The 16,369-nt window shown below is 42.9% G+C and overlaps 1 protein-coding gene across 1 annotated transcript in view; it reads left to right on the top strand.

The window, feature by feature from the left end:
* LOC119379308 (attractin-like protein 1) overlaps positions 1-16,369 on the top strand; it is a 94,070-nt gene that overhangs the window by 46,361 nt on the left and 31,340 nt on the right. The window contains exons 10-16 of the mRNA XM_037648582.2: positions 464-551; positions 1,879-1,943; positions 2,052-2,198; positions 7,865-7,986; positions 9,870-10,029; positions 12,974-13,177; positions 14,713-14,913. Of these exons, the coding sequence (XP_037504510.1) occupies positions 464-551; positions 1,879-1,943; positions 2,052-2,198; positions 7,865-7,986; positions 9,870-10,029; positions 12,974-13,177; positions 14,713-14,913 (987 nt within the window). The remainder of the gene's footprint in view (positions 1-463; positions 552-1,878; positions 1,944-2,051; positions 2,199-7,864; positions 7,987-9,869; positions 10,030-12,973; positions 13,178-14,712; positions 14,914-16,369) is intronic.

Here is a 16,369-nt window from a genome sequence, read left to right as displayed (position 1 = left end):
CCGAAGTAGTTGCCTGGCAAAATAAATATACATGTGCCGCATAATACGTATACCATGTGTGCGTCATTGGAGCAGCAGTAAGCATGATAACCAAGCTAATCCTGGACAATCAGGAAAGCTTAGAATAATTAACTGAACCTTTGCTAACGCGACGTTATCCTGGCATAGCCGAGCTAAGCCTCTGCAACATTTTTTCATAGCCAGTTTTTGAGGGCAGGTCTTGTAAACAACTCCATTTGTACCTAACACGTTTTAACACCACAGAGAAGCTCATTGTAAGTGTACTTTACTTTAGTAATTATCAGTTAGTGGATTTATTTTGTCATGCATACCCTTGTACACTGACTGCAGGCTTGCCCAGGAATAAATGCCTAAAGTCAAAGCAGTCAGCTTAAATAACAAATATTTAGCACAAAAACTGGCCCGTTGTGACACTTAGGTTTTCTCCTTCTTTTCTTGGTAGAGTGTGACTCATGGCATACACTGTCTGTGCCTTCGTCATCCTACCTCCAGCTAGAGCGTTTTGGACATTCTGCTGTGGTCTACAACGAGTGAGTAGCAAGCTATTTCTGAAATCTAAAAAATTGATCGTGCAGCTTCCAAGAGTTCTGCAAAAGCAAAACTCTTGGAAACACCTGGCTCATTGCAAGACTGTACCTGCTTGCAGCTTCTATTAAGAAACTCTGGTGCTACCTTGCACCATCACGTGACAAAATTGCAATTAGCTGTATGGGCAACATTGAAACTATGGTGTATTTTTGCTTCCTTGCATTTGTTGCTAAATTGAAGTAATCTGGCAACAAGAACTGCTTTGTCTACATAGTTATAAGAGCGGTACCAAACATTTGTGTGTCTTGTGTGAGTGGCCTGCTAAGTGGGGGGGGGGGGGGTCTGGTGCATTTTCACCTCTTCATCTCATTCTATCCCTCTTGCTCTTCTAATTTCATCAGCACTCGGTCTATCCTTAGCAAGCGTGAATGCATGTTGTATAACACTGCTTTATGACCTATGTTTCTGTTCTTATCCTTGCACTGGCCGCAGAGGATCAGTAGGAATGGCATTCTGCTGCTAAAATTAACATATCATAGGTTTTATCCCCAGCCAATGCAGCCGCAAAAGAGCAAACAAATCTACGTAGATTTAGGTGCATGCTTAAGTGCATCAGGTGGTCAAATTAAACCAGAGCTTTCCACTACAGCGTCTTCATAGCTGAGCTGTTGCATTGTGGCAAAAATTATAAATCAGTCACTTTTCCATTCTGCGTGACTTTTCTGTAGTCGACTACTATTGCACAGTACGCAGGTATCACTGTACCCCTAAATTCGCATGCACTGGTATATTGTAGGGTTGCCAAAGAGACATTTTTCTTCATTCCTGGCTTTTTCATTTTGTCGCTCATGCAAAACACGCTTTCTATGTCAGAAACATCAGGAATATTGCTCACACTCTAGCCTGTGAAAATAAAAAGAGCTGAATACCTAATGTATACATACCTAGTTACTAATTTTATTTATTTTGATTTTACTTTTTCTTGTGGCTGTGTAATCTGTGCTATCTAGTGGAAGTTGAACAGGAGATGCCAGCTATGAATTTTTTACTCTCTTAGGTCTTATTTTGGCCCTGTGAGTGTTTTATATGGCCATGACCTTATTTTAGCTTTTCATATTTTAGCTCACTAGTCTTCTTCTTGGGCAAGAAAGTTTTGATATGTATTGAAACAGCTTAAGCAAGCATGCCACAATTCAAAATTTTGTTTATTTATTCCTGTTCACTTTTACACTTTTATTTGTGAATTGATCATGATATGCTCACATTTACTAAACTGTATGAAGCAGCTGCAGCAAAGGCTAATTACTGTCCTTTACTGTTTCTGTGCAGGTCAATGTATATTTTCGGTGGTTTTAATGGCCAGATGCTGACAAGTATTGTGAAGTATACACCAGGTATGTTTGTTGAGGCTGCTGTGATGTTCTTGCATGACGTCGACATGTTGCAACTAGTCCACTGCTCAAGAGCACCTCCTCAGAGCCAGTCTCATTTGAATCTCGTAGGGTCATGCCGAAGTTTCTCCACTCCCGAAAAGTGCATTACATCTGCGACTGGCATCAAGTGTGCGTGGAACCCAGACAAAAAGGCCTGCCAGGCGTTTCATCTCTTCAATGCCACCAAGGGTATCCACACATGCCCCCGAAAGTCAGGTAGAGAGGTTTTCTTACTCTGCCAAACTTAAGTGCTGTCTTTTATGCATACCCTACTTTCTCTTCTTTTTGGCTTGACTTTAGCTGTACATTAGGCCAATGGCTTTTTAATGGGACGCTTAATCAAAGAGCAACACTGAATCGGTTTAGATTTGTAGAACATTTTTGAAAGACTGCACTTGCATTAATTTGCTTTAAAAAAAAAAGTCAGTTACTCGCCTAGAAATTTAAAGAATTGTTTTTTTGAAAAAAATAAATCTCGGCACATTTATACACAGTCCTTGATTCCTTGGAAAATCGATGAACCCAGCCTTTAAAGACACATACACCAAGAAGAGAAGTTTTCACGACACACACGCTGGGACTAGCAACAGTTTAATGAAATAACAGCTGCTCGAAAGAAAACCAAGATGCACATGCGCCATACATGACATAGAGGTGAGAGCGGTGGGCATGTGACAAACAAACCACAACAGAAACTCCCATGCGCCTTAAAAAACCATGCAGATAAAAACGCAGCGCATGGCACCTTCTAATTACGTTTCTCTAAAAACGTCACCTCCTTTCATGATAACGATAAAGAAGGTACACTTACACACCGATCATGTCCATGTTTTTGCATTTGGTACACTTTTATTGTTTCTTTTTCACATTCCGTGGCTCCCCTACCAATAATCTCAGTATCATGAAAAATGGGTGAGCAACAGTACGCTCTGCAATGAGCTGGCTAGTTTGCGCCTCCTCCTGAAGCGACAGATGTACAGTCGAACCCACTTATAACGATCCCAGATATAACGATCTATCGGTTATAACGACCATATTTCGGTGCACTTACGATTTTCCTATGCTACCCATTGAGCGACACGGGCAGCGAGAAACGTCGATGCACTTACAGCGAGCGTATACTGCGTGTTTTATTAGGCAGCAACCCAAGCGCGCCGCGCTGTCGTGCAGGGCCGTCAGAGCATTGCGGAGACGTAGTGCGCATTGCTTGCAAAATGCTTGTTTTTGCCACGTTGAACGAACAGGCCGCTCGCCGCACCCGTGCGCACAAATGCGCGTACAAATGCGCGTACAAATGCAAGTGGCCAGGCAGTGATGGCGTGAGCCAAGTAGGCGACGCGCTGCACGCAACTAGCCAGGGATGATCGGCTGCACGTAGCGGTACCGCAGTTCAGTGAAACGGTGTCGGTTCACTGCAAAGGTGGTTTATTTCACTCGTGCACGCAGCGGGCCTCGCTTCACAACACGAAAAGGCCTAACTTCTCACCGAAGGAGTTGTTAGCACTTTTCAATAAAAATGCGCAGAAAAAAAAAGTGGCTGCGTCGCTAAATGCATGGTTTTGAGGGCTAGTCCATTTACAACGAACTACTGATATAACGACCAGTTTTCGCGGCACTTTCGAGTTCGTTATAAACGGGTTCGACTGTATCATGTTCTTTCAGCGGGTATTGACACAGCGCCCGGTCCGCCCTATGTACACTCTACCACAAGAAAGTGGTATGTGGTACACGACATTTGTCGTGCAGTCGATGAATTTAGTGGAATGGCAAGTATTACAAACGCCCTTTGATTTTTGGTCTTCAATGTTTGCACAAAGCCGTGACAGCCTACATGGTGCCGAGAACACGACTCGTACGCCATGCCTCGATGCAACTTTTTTGGCATTGTGGGAAATCTTGTGGATATAAGGAAGTACTTACCCTTGCCTATGGTCCTCATTTTCCCGGGCGCACGACATGCCATCTGTTTCTTTCTTTAACACTTTCCTGTCCGCGGGAAAATAGGCCAATTTTGGGTACTTTAGTAAACAATTTTTCTACTGCCACAGAATATCATTTATGATATGAACTTGCAGAACAAAAAATGCGCTTTCTAATGGTATTATATTTAAGCAAACGTTTCCAAAGAATTTTCTGGAAAAAAAGCTTTAATAGGGAAATGTTTGACAAAAATGAGAACACTCTGTAAAAACATCAATAGTGCTTTGCACCAGTTGAACACAAAAGAAATTTCGAAATATACATTTTAATCACAAATGCCATATCCATTATCCCTGCAAATATAAGCCTTTTATCTCTAGTCGTTATTTAGATACAAAAGAAAAGGTTAGCCCTAGTGGCTATCGTGCCACCGCGCAGTGCAGTTACGTGATGCGGTGAAGCACAGGTTTGCGCAGAGTGTTCCGCAGAAAACATTCGTTTTCTATGTTACTTTTCGCTCAAGAGTGTGCATCCATGCATATTTATTAGTTGTGCTGCACATCTAGGCGAGTATTTCTCAGGTAAAGAAGACCATGAAGAAATCGACAGCTCCAACACAACGCCGCGCGGCACTACGGAGCACAATGCTGAGGTCCACTCCGGGTCGTTTTCTGGCGCTGAACTCCACAAATTCAGCAGCCGGCGGCAAGTGGTCCGGCCCAAACGACGTTGATACCCCGTAGATAAGAACTGTGACCTTTAGAACACGTCAGATATCTTTCGGAGCACGGCAGCGATGACTCGGTTGGGAGATCTAAACAAAAGTTTCCAGCAGATACCTGTTGACGTTCCGCGGCTGTTCAATGCACTTTTGCTGCCTGTGCTGAAGGCCGATGAGTCAAAGTCATCTTCCAAGTCCGCACTGCTACTAACATAAAAAAAATTCTGACTCAGACTCACCGGAATCCGCCAAAATTTGCCCTTTCCGAGAGGCAGGGTCGCGCGATGTCGACGTCATATTTGAAGCTATGAGTGCTCAGCCCTCTCGACCTAAAGGAGTCCTGACACAAAAATTTTCGCCCCACGTTTTTTTGCTGCATAGTGTTGCTGGGGGCCTGTTAGTCATAACACGGCACATCGCTTGCTACAGCGCGCGACAGATAATTAATTACAAGCTCCTCATTACCGAGACAGCCTCAGTTTCAGTTTGACAGAGCTCCAAAAATCGACAAGCCGCCAGGTGCAACTATCACCACCTAGCGAGTGAAACGCTCGGTCACGTGAGCACGCAGAACAGTGACGCATTTCCACGCAGTCTGTCGTCGCCGGGCTCATCGTCGTCTGATGGCGACGATTTTCTTTCGGCAGGGATGGAAGGAATTTTCGACGTTGCGAATCACTTCAGGTTTGACCCGCTGGCGAGGAGCGATTCGTCGGGAAGCGCGTCAAAACAGAAATGGCGGCTACGACGTCATCATAACTTGTACCGGCTGCAACGGTTACGTAGGGTTAAGTAGGGGGGTCACCTCGGGTCACCTCCGAGGGTGTCAATGCACCAGGTGCGGCCTATAATGCTGGATCGCGCTCGCGAACTTCAAAATTCATATAAAATACCTTCCAAGCTTTATTTGCTGTCGATATTTTGCAGATGGTACACGCACGTACACAGGAATCGATCCAGCAGGCTATCTCTGCCGCGAAATTTTGTGTCAGTACCCCTTTAAGTGGCACTTCAAAGCTCTCTCCGTGGCGGAAAAAATAAACGAATATGGGAAACGGGAAAAATAGCTCTTGTTTTATACGATGGATGATGTTGGCTGTCCGTAAGCGCTCCTAGCTCGGCAAAATTTCGAGTTGAAAACCATCGTAGCGGGCTGTCGATGGGTCTAGGTGCGGACAGGAAAGTGTTAACTTCAATTTTGATTCAGCTACCGCCTTTAGGACGGTGTCTGGGAAGCCAGCCGCCTTTAGACGCTTAACTTGCTCATTGAAGCTTTGTTCCATTAAATGTTGGCAGCTCTTCTTGAGGGTACTGTTAAAGCACAGGTTCGCTATGCCATGCTTGACTAGCTTTGAGTGTGATGGCTCACGGCAGAAGCCATTTCTTAGTGCATGGCGCATACATCCAACAAATCTAAAAACCTGATCTCATTCCCTGATGCCAGTTCCTGGGTGAAATTTAAAACATTACTGCATGATTTGAATGAATTTAAAATGTCGCATGATACAACATTTAGGTCAGTAGGGTCTTTCAGGTTTAACAAAATCAAAAAAAATAATCAACATACCTGAAGACCTTGACCACCCTATCGTCAGTCATCGAGCTGCCAGATTATGCCAGATTTTTCTTTCAAAGTTTGACAATGCCTTGTGCAGCTTGATCGCACTCATCTTTCCCCTGATCGCGGGCCCTCGTATACTGCTCGTATGCGAGCCCTCATATGCTGTTCATGTGCGTGCGGTAATGCATGCCTCCGTGGCATGCGAAAGCAAAAAGCGCAATATTTTAAAAAGGTATGTCAATGAACGCACATGCATAGCGTTAAAAAAAACCTGAACAACAATACTAAATCTGTGCGATAGATTACGACCACGAGGCATTATAAACAACCAGTGTGCAGTTAAAGAGCATTACTCTGGCTGCTCTCTTTGTAATCAGTTGAAATGCAGGATCAGTATTTTTGTTTGCTTTGCAGCGCACCACTCATGCCACATGTCCATGACTTGTATATTTCGCAAAAACTACGACACCCGCTATTGTGTAGGGTGTAGAGATACCTGTGGCCGATGAAATAAGCTGAGGAAAGCAGCACAACGTTGAACAGGTCGCGCAGAAACAACGTGGTGTCAATATCTGACGAGTGTTTACGACTTGTGTATAAAATCGCAGTGGGAAATATACTGGAGATGTATTGCAGTGGAAGGTTACCTTAGAAGTTTGACAGTGATGTCTCCTCTGCAACGAACACTTTTTTTGAACGCCTACCTCAGATCGGAAATGAACGCCACAAGAGAACAGCAGTTCAGCTTTGCGAGGCAGTGCGCCTCTTGCAGCTGCCGTCCGGGTGAGTTTTTAAGCGCGCAGAGTTCCGATATTGCATTCTTGTTGATTTGTGGCAGCACAGTGAGGTCCGCTGACCGTTTGCCACTGGATGACGAAAGAAACTGCCGAATTTTCTTGGTCCAAAAGCTCCGCCAACGACAGCGGCTTAGCCTCACTTGGCCTCACCTTATGAAGACACTAGCAGACGATACTGCAATGGCGCCCAACAACAAATGGCGGATGCACCCAGCTTTGGCGGAGCACCAAGCATTATGAAAATCCCCTATTAGGGTTTAAAAAAGACATCAACGCAATACATGACACCTAAGAGAATGAGGGCAGAAACTTCAAGGTGGAGTGTTTCACATTTGTACTTTTTCTGGCTTACGAAGCCCCTTCTTACAATAAGACTGACCCTCATTTTTTATGTCACAGAAGTTTCTTGAACAACCATTAACCTGACTTAACTCATTTTGTTACCTCACCTGTTAAAATTGATCACTGGTAGTTGACTTCAGTCACAAGTTCCTGGATGCTGAAACCATTTCTCAGCCACACAATGTTATCGAGTGTGTAGACCAGGAAAAGGGCTTTCACAATCACTTCCAGTTTCATTCCTGCAGCAAAACTTATTTTTGATGCAACATTTGGTAGTTTTAATTATTTGTGATCTCAATGTGTTGTATTTGCAACCGCAACTACCTTTGTTGCTGGCTATTACACCATGCTTATGCTACATTGCACATCTGCATATGACAGTCAAGCATACAGGCTGTGCAGCATGCAAGACAAGCTGAGTAGAGGAAATGCCTTTACATCCCTCTCATTGCAGCCATTGTTTCTGTTTCAGCCTGATGTTCCTTATGTAGCTTACTTCTTTGGTAAAACTATATAAGAATTTTTTTCTTTTCTTTCTCAGCGGCCAACCTGACTGTGCTATGTGAAAAGCAGACTTCATGTCCAAGCTGTCTGCAGAATAACTATGGTTGCGTGTGGTGTGGCACTATATGTGCTCACAAGCGCTGTCCTAAAGGATCTAAGGTTGGTAGGAGCCCCGCTCTTGTTATTATGACCATACGTTAGCGTAATGAACATTGCTCAAATGAAGCTTATTATCAGTAGTAGCTGAGAAGAGCCTTAAAAAAAGTGACGCAAAAAGATGTTACTGTTTCATTCTTCTAGGGGTGTGCAAGTATTAAAAAATTTCGAATAACGAATCGTATAACATTCTATTCGATTCGGTGCTCGAATCAAATAGGACATATTCGGAATGCCAAATATTTTTCTAATACTAGTTTTCAAATAATCAGCGCCAATGGGAGAACCCTAAAAGAACAAAACTTTGGAACAACTAATGGTAATTTTTGTTCTTTTAATCACTAAATTACCAGTGTGCATGCAGCTCAAGCTTTTACGGGACTACCAAGGCTATATTTATTACCAGATGAAGGCGACTTTTCTGAAAACTCCACTCTTACCCTGTTTTGACTGTGCTGCAGCTGCATTGCATTAATCAGCTCCTGTCTTCATCTAGTAATAACTGAAGGTGTGGACTTACGACTTGATTAAGCTTCATGAATAAAAGACGCAAGTGTTGTGTTTGCGTAAATTGCTCTTCAGCTTTCAACAGTGTTTACATTTTTTCGGTGCCGAGGCCCATGTTGTGATGACAGGTTTATCCGTTTCATTACATCTTTAGCTGTACTCGTGGTGTTCGCTTCCAAATTGTTTAGTCGTTATGTCTCAATTTTATTTAAAAGCATGCGACCAAGTATCACCTTGATTACTGTGGTCACTGCTGTATGTCAACCTACAGGTACAAAATACATATATCGAAGGCCCTGGTCGTTGCTGTATACGAGCTTACCTTAGTTTTCATAGTTGTGGTATTTTCAGTTAGTTAAAGGCCAACTCCGGCGATTTTTCGAGGTCGATGGATCTCAGTGAAATTCGCTGGGTACGTTCCTTTGCACGTTTCCGTAATTTATGCCAAATTACAGGCTTGAGACATGCGCAGATTGTTTGCAAATGAATTTTAAAGATTGTCTGCAAACGCCCTCCTGGCTTCCCACAATTATTGGCAACATTGCGTCTGTGACGTCAGTGTTGGCAAGGCGGCGGAAGTGACGCAGCCGAGGGCACCGCTAACTTCGGCGCTTAGGCCGCTACAGCGAGCGTCTGCTGTGCACAAGGCGACAGAGAGCGTTGGTTTGGCCGGCGCTTCGCTGGTCGTCCCGGCTGTCACAGTTTTCATACTCCGCGCCGGCGTGACCGGCATGCCTTGCACGACTTCCGGTTCGTTCGTAACAACGTCTACGTCATACGTAGACAGTACACTCGGTTGGGTTTCGGTTTCGGTATTGCGCTTTTTTGCTTATTTAAAATTATTCTCCAATTTGCCGAGTATTTCTGCTGTCGGGCCCGTAACAGGAGCGTCTCAGGAACATAAAAGCACCATTACTTTGGCATGGCCAAAAAATCGCCGGAGTTGGCCTTTAAAAGTAACCGTAAAGTTCTGTGGTGAAAGTTTGTGAATATTTGGTTGAAATAAAATGTTGTGGAGCTTTAAGACTTATTGTTACAAAGTAGTTCTGCGGAAAGGGTTAAGAACCCTTTGGCCAGCAACTAAGCAGCTTTCTTTCTGAGAAGTCCGTGTGGGTTTCCTTGTGGCTTCGTGCTTCAAACGGGTGGTTGTCAATTTCCTTTTCTCGAGTTCTAAGACTGTTTTGAAAATGGTTGTCTTACTATTCGAAAACTATTCGAAGAGTATTCGATTAGTATTCGTATTCAATTCTGTGTCATCACTATTCGATTTGTTTCCAGAATTCACTATTCGCACACCCCTACATTCTTCCTCAACCTATGGCAGCTTATATGTATGATTGTTCAATATGTTCAAGGAGTGAGATAAATGTTATTTCCAGGGCTTGGCTGATGCAAGAGAGAACCAGACTGATGTCGAACAATGCCAGCAATCTGAAAGCAGCAATTGCGACAAGCTTCATAACTGCCATGCTTGCCACACAGAATTTCACTGTGGCTGGCAGAATGATCATCGTTGCTACACATTTGTTCGTGACTCTGGTAATGTATTGCCTTGCTTTCTTTGCTATGTTGTCATTGAGTCTGTTTCCATGAAAAGCAGTTTGAATGACGTTTAGAGATCTTTGCTGATAACTGATGTGCAGAGCACTGGTAGTATACACTTGTACACTATGAAGTTACTGTACGCAAGATGTCTGACCTCCCACTTATGGCACCATTTAGATAGTAGACTTTCAGACAGCAGTGATGTAGTCAGGAAAAAATCGTGACAAGGACAACAGCACCTGCTGGTGCACTTTAGGCTTGAGGGCGTTGCGTTGCGCATTATTGTTGTTGTTGTATTCACTATTGTCCTTGTCGTCTGGCATCGGCTCGAAGTTGCCTTAACCCTTCAACAGGGCTTGTTGCTGAGCTAGTTGTTTCAGTACAGTAAAACCTCGTTAATTCGAACTCGGTTATTTCGAAATCCCGCATAATTCGAAGGGTTTCTGTGGTCCCGTATTTTGCAATGTAAATCTGAGTGGATAATTTGAAGCGGCGGTCAGCGCCAGCCCGGTTAATTCGAAAACTTTGGGCACCATGTGCCAATTCCCGATCCCGATTTCGCCGCAAATCCACGGAAGCGATGACCCTTAGGAGCCACAGGGCAATGCAGTGTAGCGATATTAATGGGTGACAGTTGAAGCAACCCAGCCTCGCTGCTGCTAGCTCCAAAAAAAGAAAACACGGTCACTTGGTCAGCTAAAAACGTGCGCCTGCGGAAAAGAAGACGTGCTTCACTGCAACACAGCGGTGACATGCGGGCAGCATATGGCATGCTTCTCGCAACGTCAGTGCGTCATGATTTACCCATTCTTTTTGGGAAAAGAAAAGATAATAAAGGACGGTCTGACGGAATTCATGATGTATGCGAACCTCCGATCGGCAGTTGCTTCGGCAATTTCCGCACTTGCACTGCCGGCGGAGTTCTTGCCTGTAATGCCTACTTCGAAAACTCAGTGAAAACTTCAGTGATCATGTTTTCCAGCCAGAACACATTGCGAATTCCGTCACACTGGCCATTATCATATTCTTTATTTACCAGAAAGAATGGGTGAATGGTCGCATCATGACGCGCTGAGGCTGCGAGGAGCAGGTGACATGCTGCCCGCGTGTCACCACTGGGCTGCAGTGAAGCACGCCTTCTTTTCCGCAGGCACGCATTTCAGCTGACCACGAGACTTCTTCTTTTCTTTTTTTTTTTTTTTTTGCGCTGATAGCAGCGAGGCCTGCCGTTTTCCCGAGTTCGCGGCAAAAATGGGACCAGGTATTGCTGGAAAACAACCCTTGGAACCACAAACTAAAAGGCCAAACGACCACCTCTGATTACTTTCAGTAATTCAAAGTTCCTTGCATCCCGCTTTTTGTATGTTTCGTTAATTCGAAAACCCGCTTAATTCGAAAGTTTTTCACAGTCCCAGTGACTTTGAATTAACGAGGTTTTACTGTACTTGAGAAAACTATGTATGCCGCAAAAAGGACGGGGATGAAGTGAAGACACAAAATGACAAACACGAGCGCCATGGTGCCCTTATTATAACAAAACATGTTATAATGAAGTAACTGTAATTCAACTTACCCTTAAATTGCCCATAGAAATAAAATCCTTTCTCTCTCTCTCTTTCTCATGTATTTAAAACCTTATCTTAGCAGAGTACATTTGTCATGTTAATGAATATAAGAAACTGAATTCTTCACAGAAACCAAGAAATTCCTATACTCTTGCGCCATTACATCATAATTTTTTATTTTGTTGGTGCCAATGCCAACACAATAGCGACAGAAGAACTCACCAACTGGTACATAGTGTGGGACGTGATGAGAGTCAAAAACGGAGGTGATGACACTTACAATTCGAATGTTTGTGAGGTAGATGTCCACACAGCTGCACAAGATCTGGATTCAGTGTATTTGTTGCATTGCTTCCTTGGCACGCATGATGATGGTGGGAATGGACTGGAGGCAAAAGCGGCAGGCCTAAAGAAGACTCAGCAGAACACAATAACAGACTTATTTGCTCCAAAGCATTGTTACCTTGCAGGGCTTTGACTGGTCAACTTTCAGTGGTTACATCTGTTTTGCAGAGCTATATGGGCAGTAAGGATGAAAAATTTTTATATTGACGTAATGGTTATAACAAAGTAAATTCCACTCCCCTTTCAGCCTCATCATAATGAGATTTAACTGTGTATGATACACATAGAATATAACAGTCTCTTCAAGGTTAATGTAATAATAAAATAACAGACTTTCAAAAGGCAGCGTCTCCATTTTTTTTGCACGTTTTTTTTTTTTTTTTTTTTGCTTATCAGGTGTCTCCTTGCAATAAAAGTAGTATTTTTGGCATTATGAAATTGTTATTTACTAATACCAGACAAACTGTTTTTCTCTTTACTGTCTGTTTAAGGGGGTTTTTTTTGGGGGGGGGGGGGGGGGGGGCATTTTTAGCCTAAACAACTGGGTTAGGTAATTGGATGTTTTTGTTGTGTGGTGCAAGACATTTAAAGGAGAACATTAAAACAAGTGTAAGAGGTAGATTGTAGAGCAGACTAACAAACTTTGCTATTGTGAACTGCTAGTCTTCAGGCATGCACAGTTAACATCTATTACAGCTGCTAGTATCATCATAGTAGCAGTTCCATCATGCGTCCATCATAGCTGCAGTTCTCAAGGCTGGGTGGCCATATTTTGAAAGGGCAAACAGCAAAAACGCTTGTGTACCGTGCTTTGGATACATGTTCAAGGATCCCTCTATTAAAGATAGCTCATAGTACCTCTGAGACATTAGACCACACAATTTAGATCTGAATGCATCAAGCCTCTCAGCGCTTGCCAGCATGAGCTTTGTGAGGCAGATACAGCAGCACATGCCCTGTTTGTTATGGTATTTGTATTTCTGCTTTGCCAGCACATGACATCAAGTATGTATACCTTTTGTGTCCAGGTAACAAGACAGAAAAGGCAGTGCTGTCGGACAACTATCGAGTCAAGTGTGATAACTCGTGCAGTTCAAGGACAACATGCAAGGCCTGCCTGTCAGGCAGTTGTATGTGGTGTATCAGCCAGCAGCGATGTCTTGAAACCAATGCATATGCTGCCACCTTTCCCCTGGCCCAGTGCACTGAGTGGACCACCACCAAGTGCTCAGGTCAGGTCAGCCTTCCAGCCATTGCAAAATGTCACTTGTATTGCATACCTTCACATGTTTGCTTGCTTTAGTAGTTTCAAGAAAATAATTTAAAGATGACATACAGTATGGCACAGTGTAATACTGAAGTGGCGTCCAAAAAAGCTTTGCTATAATTGCTGATGCACAGTGACATTTTGACTTTTTTTTTTTTTCATTACAATATAAAGTACTATAAAGCAGGTTTTTTTTTCTAATTTTAAGTTTATTTTTGGCTCATTCATTATTCTTATACTTTGCACGATCATTCTTCATCAGCCCCATATTTTGTTTTATTCTTGAAAAGAAAAAGGAAATCAGCATACTGTTGACCAAAAAATTTCACCATATTGAATAGCATTGTGCAGAACCTAAGGCATGTAGAGCTTTGAACAAAAAGGAAAATTTATTAAGAGGCCCACTTTTGTTAGACACGACCATATAAAGGAAACAGATACTGAAGCCAGGGAAAGCTTAGGGAATATTATTTGAATTTCTTAATTGAAGTGTAGTCATTATGGAATAATGTGAAGTGAAAGAAAACAAAAAACAATGTGGACATCATAAAATTTTAACTCTTGTTTACAGTTAAGTATTTGTATGGCAATCTGTGGTTGTTGCACGAGTTAAAAGTTATTTTACAGTGCATATTACACTGCTGCTACAGTGACTATTGTTTGTTCATGAGTCAAACCAAGCCAAAGCATAAACAATCTAATATGGCTTCTTGCATTTGTCACCCTCTCTGTGATGAACGGGCTCTTTATATCATTCTAAGCCACATTACCGCAGGTGTCAGTGTTTCTATTACCTGTTTTTTCTTGATTATCACATAGAACTTCTTCAGATTGCAGTGGGAGACCAAGACAGACCTTTGTAGCATTAATGTTGTGCAGTTCTGTTTTGTGTTTTGAACATTTTTTAATGCTGTTAACTTGACGTTGATCAAGGCTGGACATGTTGTCTGACATAAATGTGTGTGTGTGTGTGTGCGTGCATGCATGCTTTCGTGCACATTTGTGCGTGCGTGTGTGTGTGTGTGTGTGTGTGTGTGTGTGTGTGTGAGAGAGAGAGAGAGAGAGAGAGAAAGAGAGAGAGAAATCATAAGGGCAATATTACTATCCATAATGTTTCGAAACATTATAGTAACATATTTCTACTGGGGATTAATCTGTGCGTCCTTGGAAAAAAACTTCTACCGAGCTTGAATGTCCTCGAATACCCATGGAGTTTCGCCTGTCAAACTCTTACGAACCCTGTGTATGTATTTTAAGTTACAGTTTTTATTTTTTCTGCAGGTCATGGCACGGCATAATGTTCTTTTATAAATTTACATTAATTTTGCATGTGAAGTTTTGTTTCCACTTTAGCGGGCTTAAAATGCAAGAATTTTCTTATCCCTTGTGCTACGTGCATTATGAAATGACTAGTCTCATGGAACATATTGCAAAACAGCAACACAGCCCTGAAGTAGTGTTGCTGAATGGTAATGCCTTACCTGTTTGTTTGCCATACAGCCCTGTCATGTGAGGACTTCCAGACATGTAGTGCCTGTCAGGAGCATGAGCGATGTGGCTGGTGTGACGATGGCAGCAATACAGGCAAGGGCCAGTGCCTGGAAGGCTCAGCTTCGGGACCATTGTCCTCTGTGGGTTCTGTGTACCGACTCAATAGCAGCCTCTGCCCTGCTCCAAATTGGTACTTCACCGACTGCCCCAGTAAGTTTCTCAAACTGGTGTTTTCAGGAAATGATTTTAGTGATACATAGCTGCGAGGAATACAGCATAACTATGCACTAAACGGTAGTAGGCAGTAACTGCAAAGTACGAATTTGCATCTCCTGATGCATGCCACCTCTACGAACAAAGAAATATACGCAAAGCCACAGTAAATGTTGCCTAACGTACCCACTAGGTGGTATAAAAGCGGCATAGCGGCAGCTTGACTGGTCCCTCCTCCCTGCGAAATCCGATAACAGAGACTTGGCAATAGTGAATACAATATATGCATATACTGGTACAAAGAAACATGCAGCCCTCATTCTTTTGAAACAATTGAGTGCATTGTAGCTCACACAGTCATGTGGTACATTTCTTTTTTTTTTTTGTATTTTGCAAGCTTTCTTAGAGTGCAGGAAAAAAGAAAGTTTCTTGAAGTGCTGTTATTGGATATTTTTCTAATCACACTTATGCCTTAGAATAAATATTTACAAGTTTGCATTATACAAATTTAACTAATTAACACACTTACAGTGGGCACATCGGGCCCACCAGCTCAGCACTATGTCTGCGTTTGTGTCTAGTTCCTCAGCGATTCGCGCAATGCTTTGCCAAAATGCTAGCCCTGTCGATAGACAATGTGCTATCAAATTTTAGCATTATGATTAGGTAATACAAGTACAGTAAAAGCTCGTTAATTCGAACTCGAAGGGGACGATAAAAGTGTTCGAATTAATTAACAGAAATCTCTGCACACTGCGCGGGCAGAACCCAGAGAAGCCACCTCTGGACTCGTTATCGTGAATTAGGCGCTACTACACGTTTGTGGCTGGAGATTTCGTAAATTTAGTTCATGGAGCTCTAACAGCGAACAGAATTAATTTATCAGTCAGTGATACGCCAGAAACAAGCACCAACATGCATTCATGTTATCAGTGAGCCTTAATGTCGATAGCTATGCTCCAAAACATGTTTATTTACATGGCAGAGTTAACGCAATCAAGAGTTCACTTGCTTGCGTTTCTTCTGTCGCGATTCCATGAGCATCGTTTGCAGCTTGCCCAAGAGCTCCAGCGCAGCGTCTGAATTCTCATCTCCTGAGAAATGCTGCTGTTTTGTTGTTTTGAATCTCTAGTAAATTTGGTTTGGTTTCGTTTTTCAACACATTGTGATCACTCTGGGCTAAGTTCTGCGAGGAGCGATGAAAACTAGGCGCTCCCAGTTCGAATTAACCGTTGTGGATACCAACGCATTCGAATTATCCAGAGTTTCCTCCATAGAAATACACAGGACTGTGCCGGGACCAGGGCGTCAGTTCGAGTTAGCAGAGTTCAAATTAACGAGCTTTTACTGTAGCTTCACCGGTGAGGAACCCAATGAGGAGCTATAATGGAAAACTCTTAACATGCTGATTGATATCTGTTTTTGGCTTAACATGTTTTTGAATGTCATAGAG

The sequence above is a fragment of the Rhipicephalus sanguineus genome, chromosome 1, assembly GCF_013339695.2.
Source record: "Rhipicephalus sanguineus isolate Rsan-2018 chromosome 1, BIME_Rsan_1.4, whole genome shotgun sequence".
Lineage (NCBI taxonomy): Eukaryota > Metazoa > Arthropoda > Arachnida > Ixodida > Ixodidae > Rhipicephalus > Rhipicephalus sanguineus.
The sequence above is the reverse complement of the archived record's forward strand: the minus strand, read 5'-3'. Positions and strand labels throughout refer to the sequence as shown.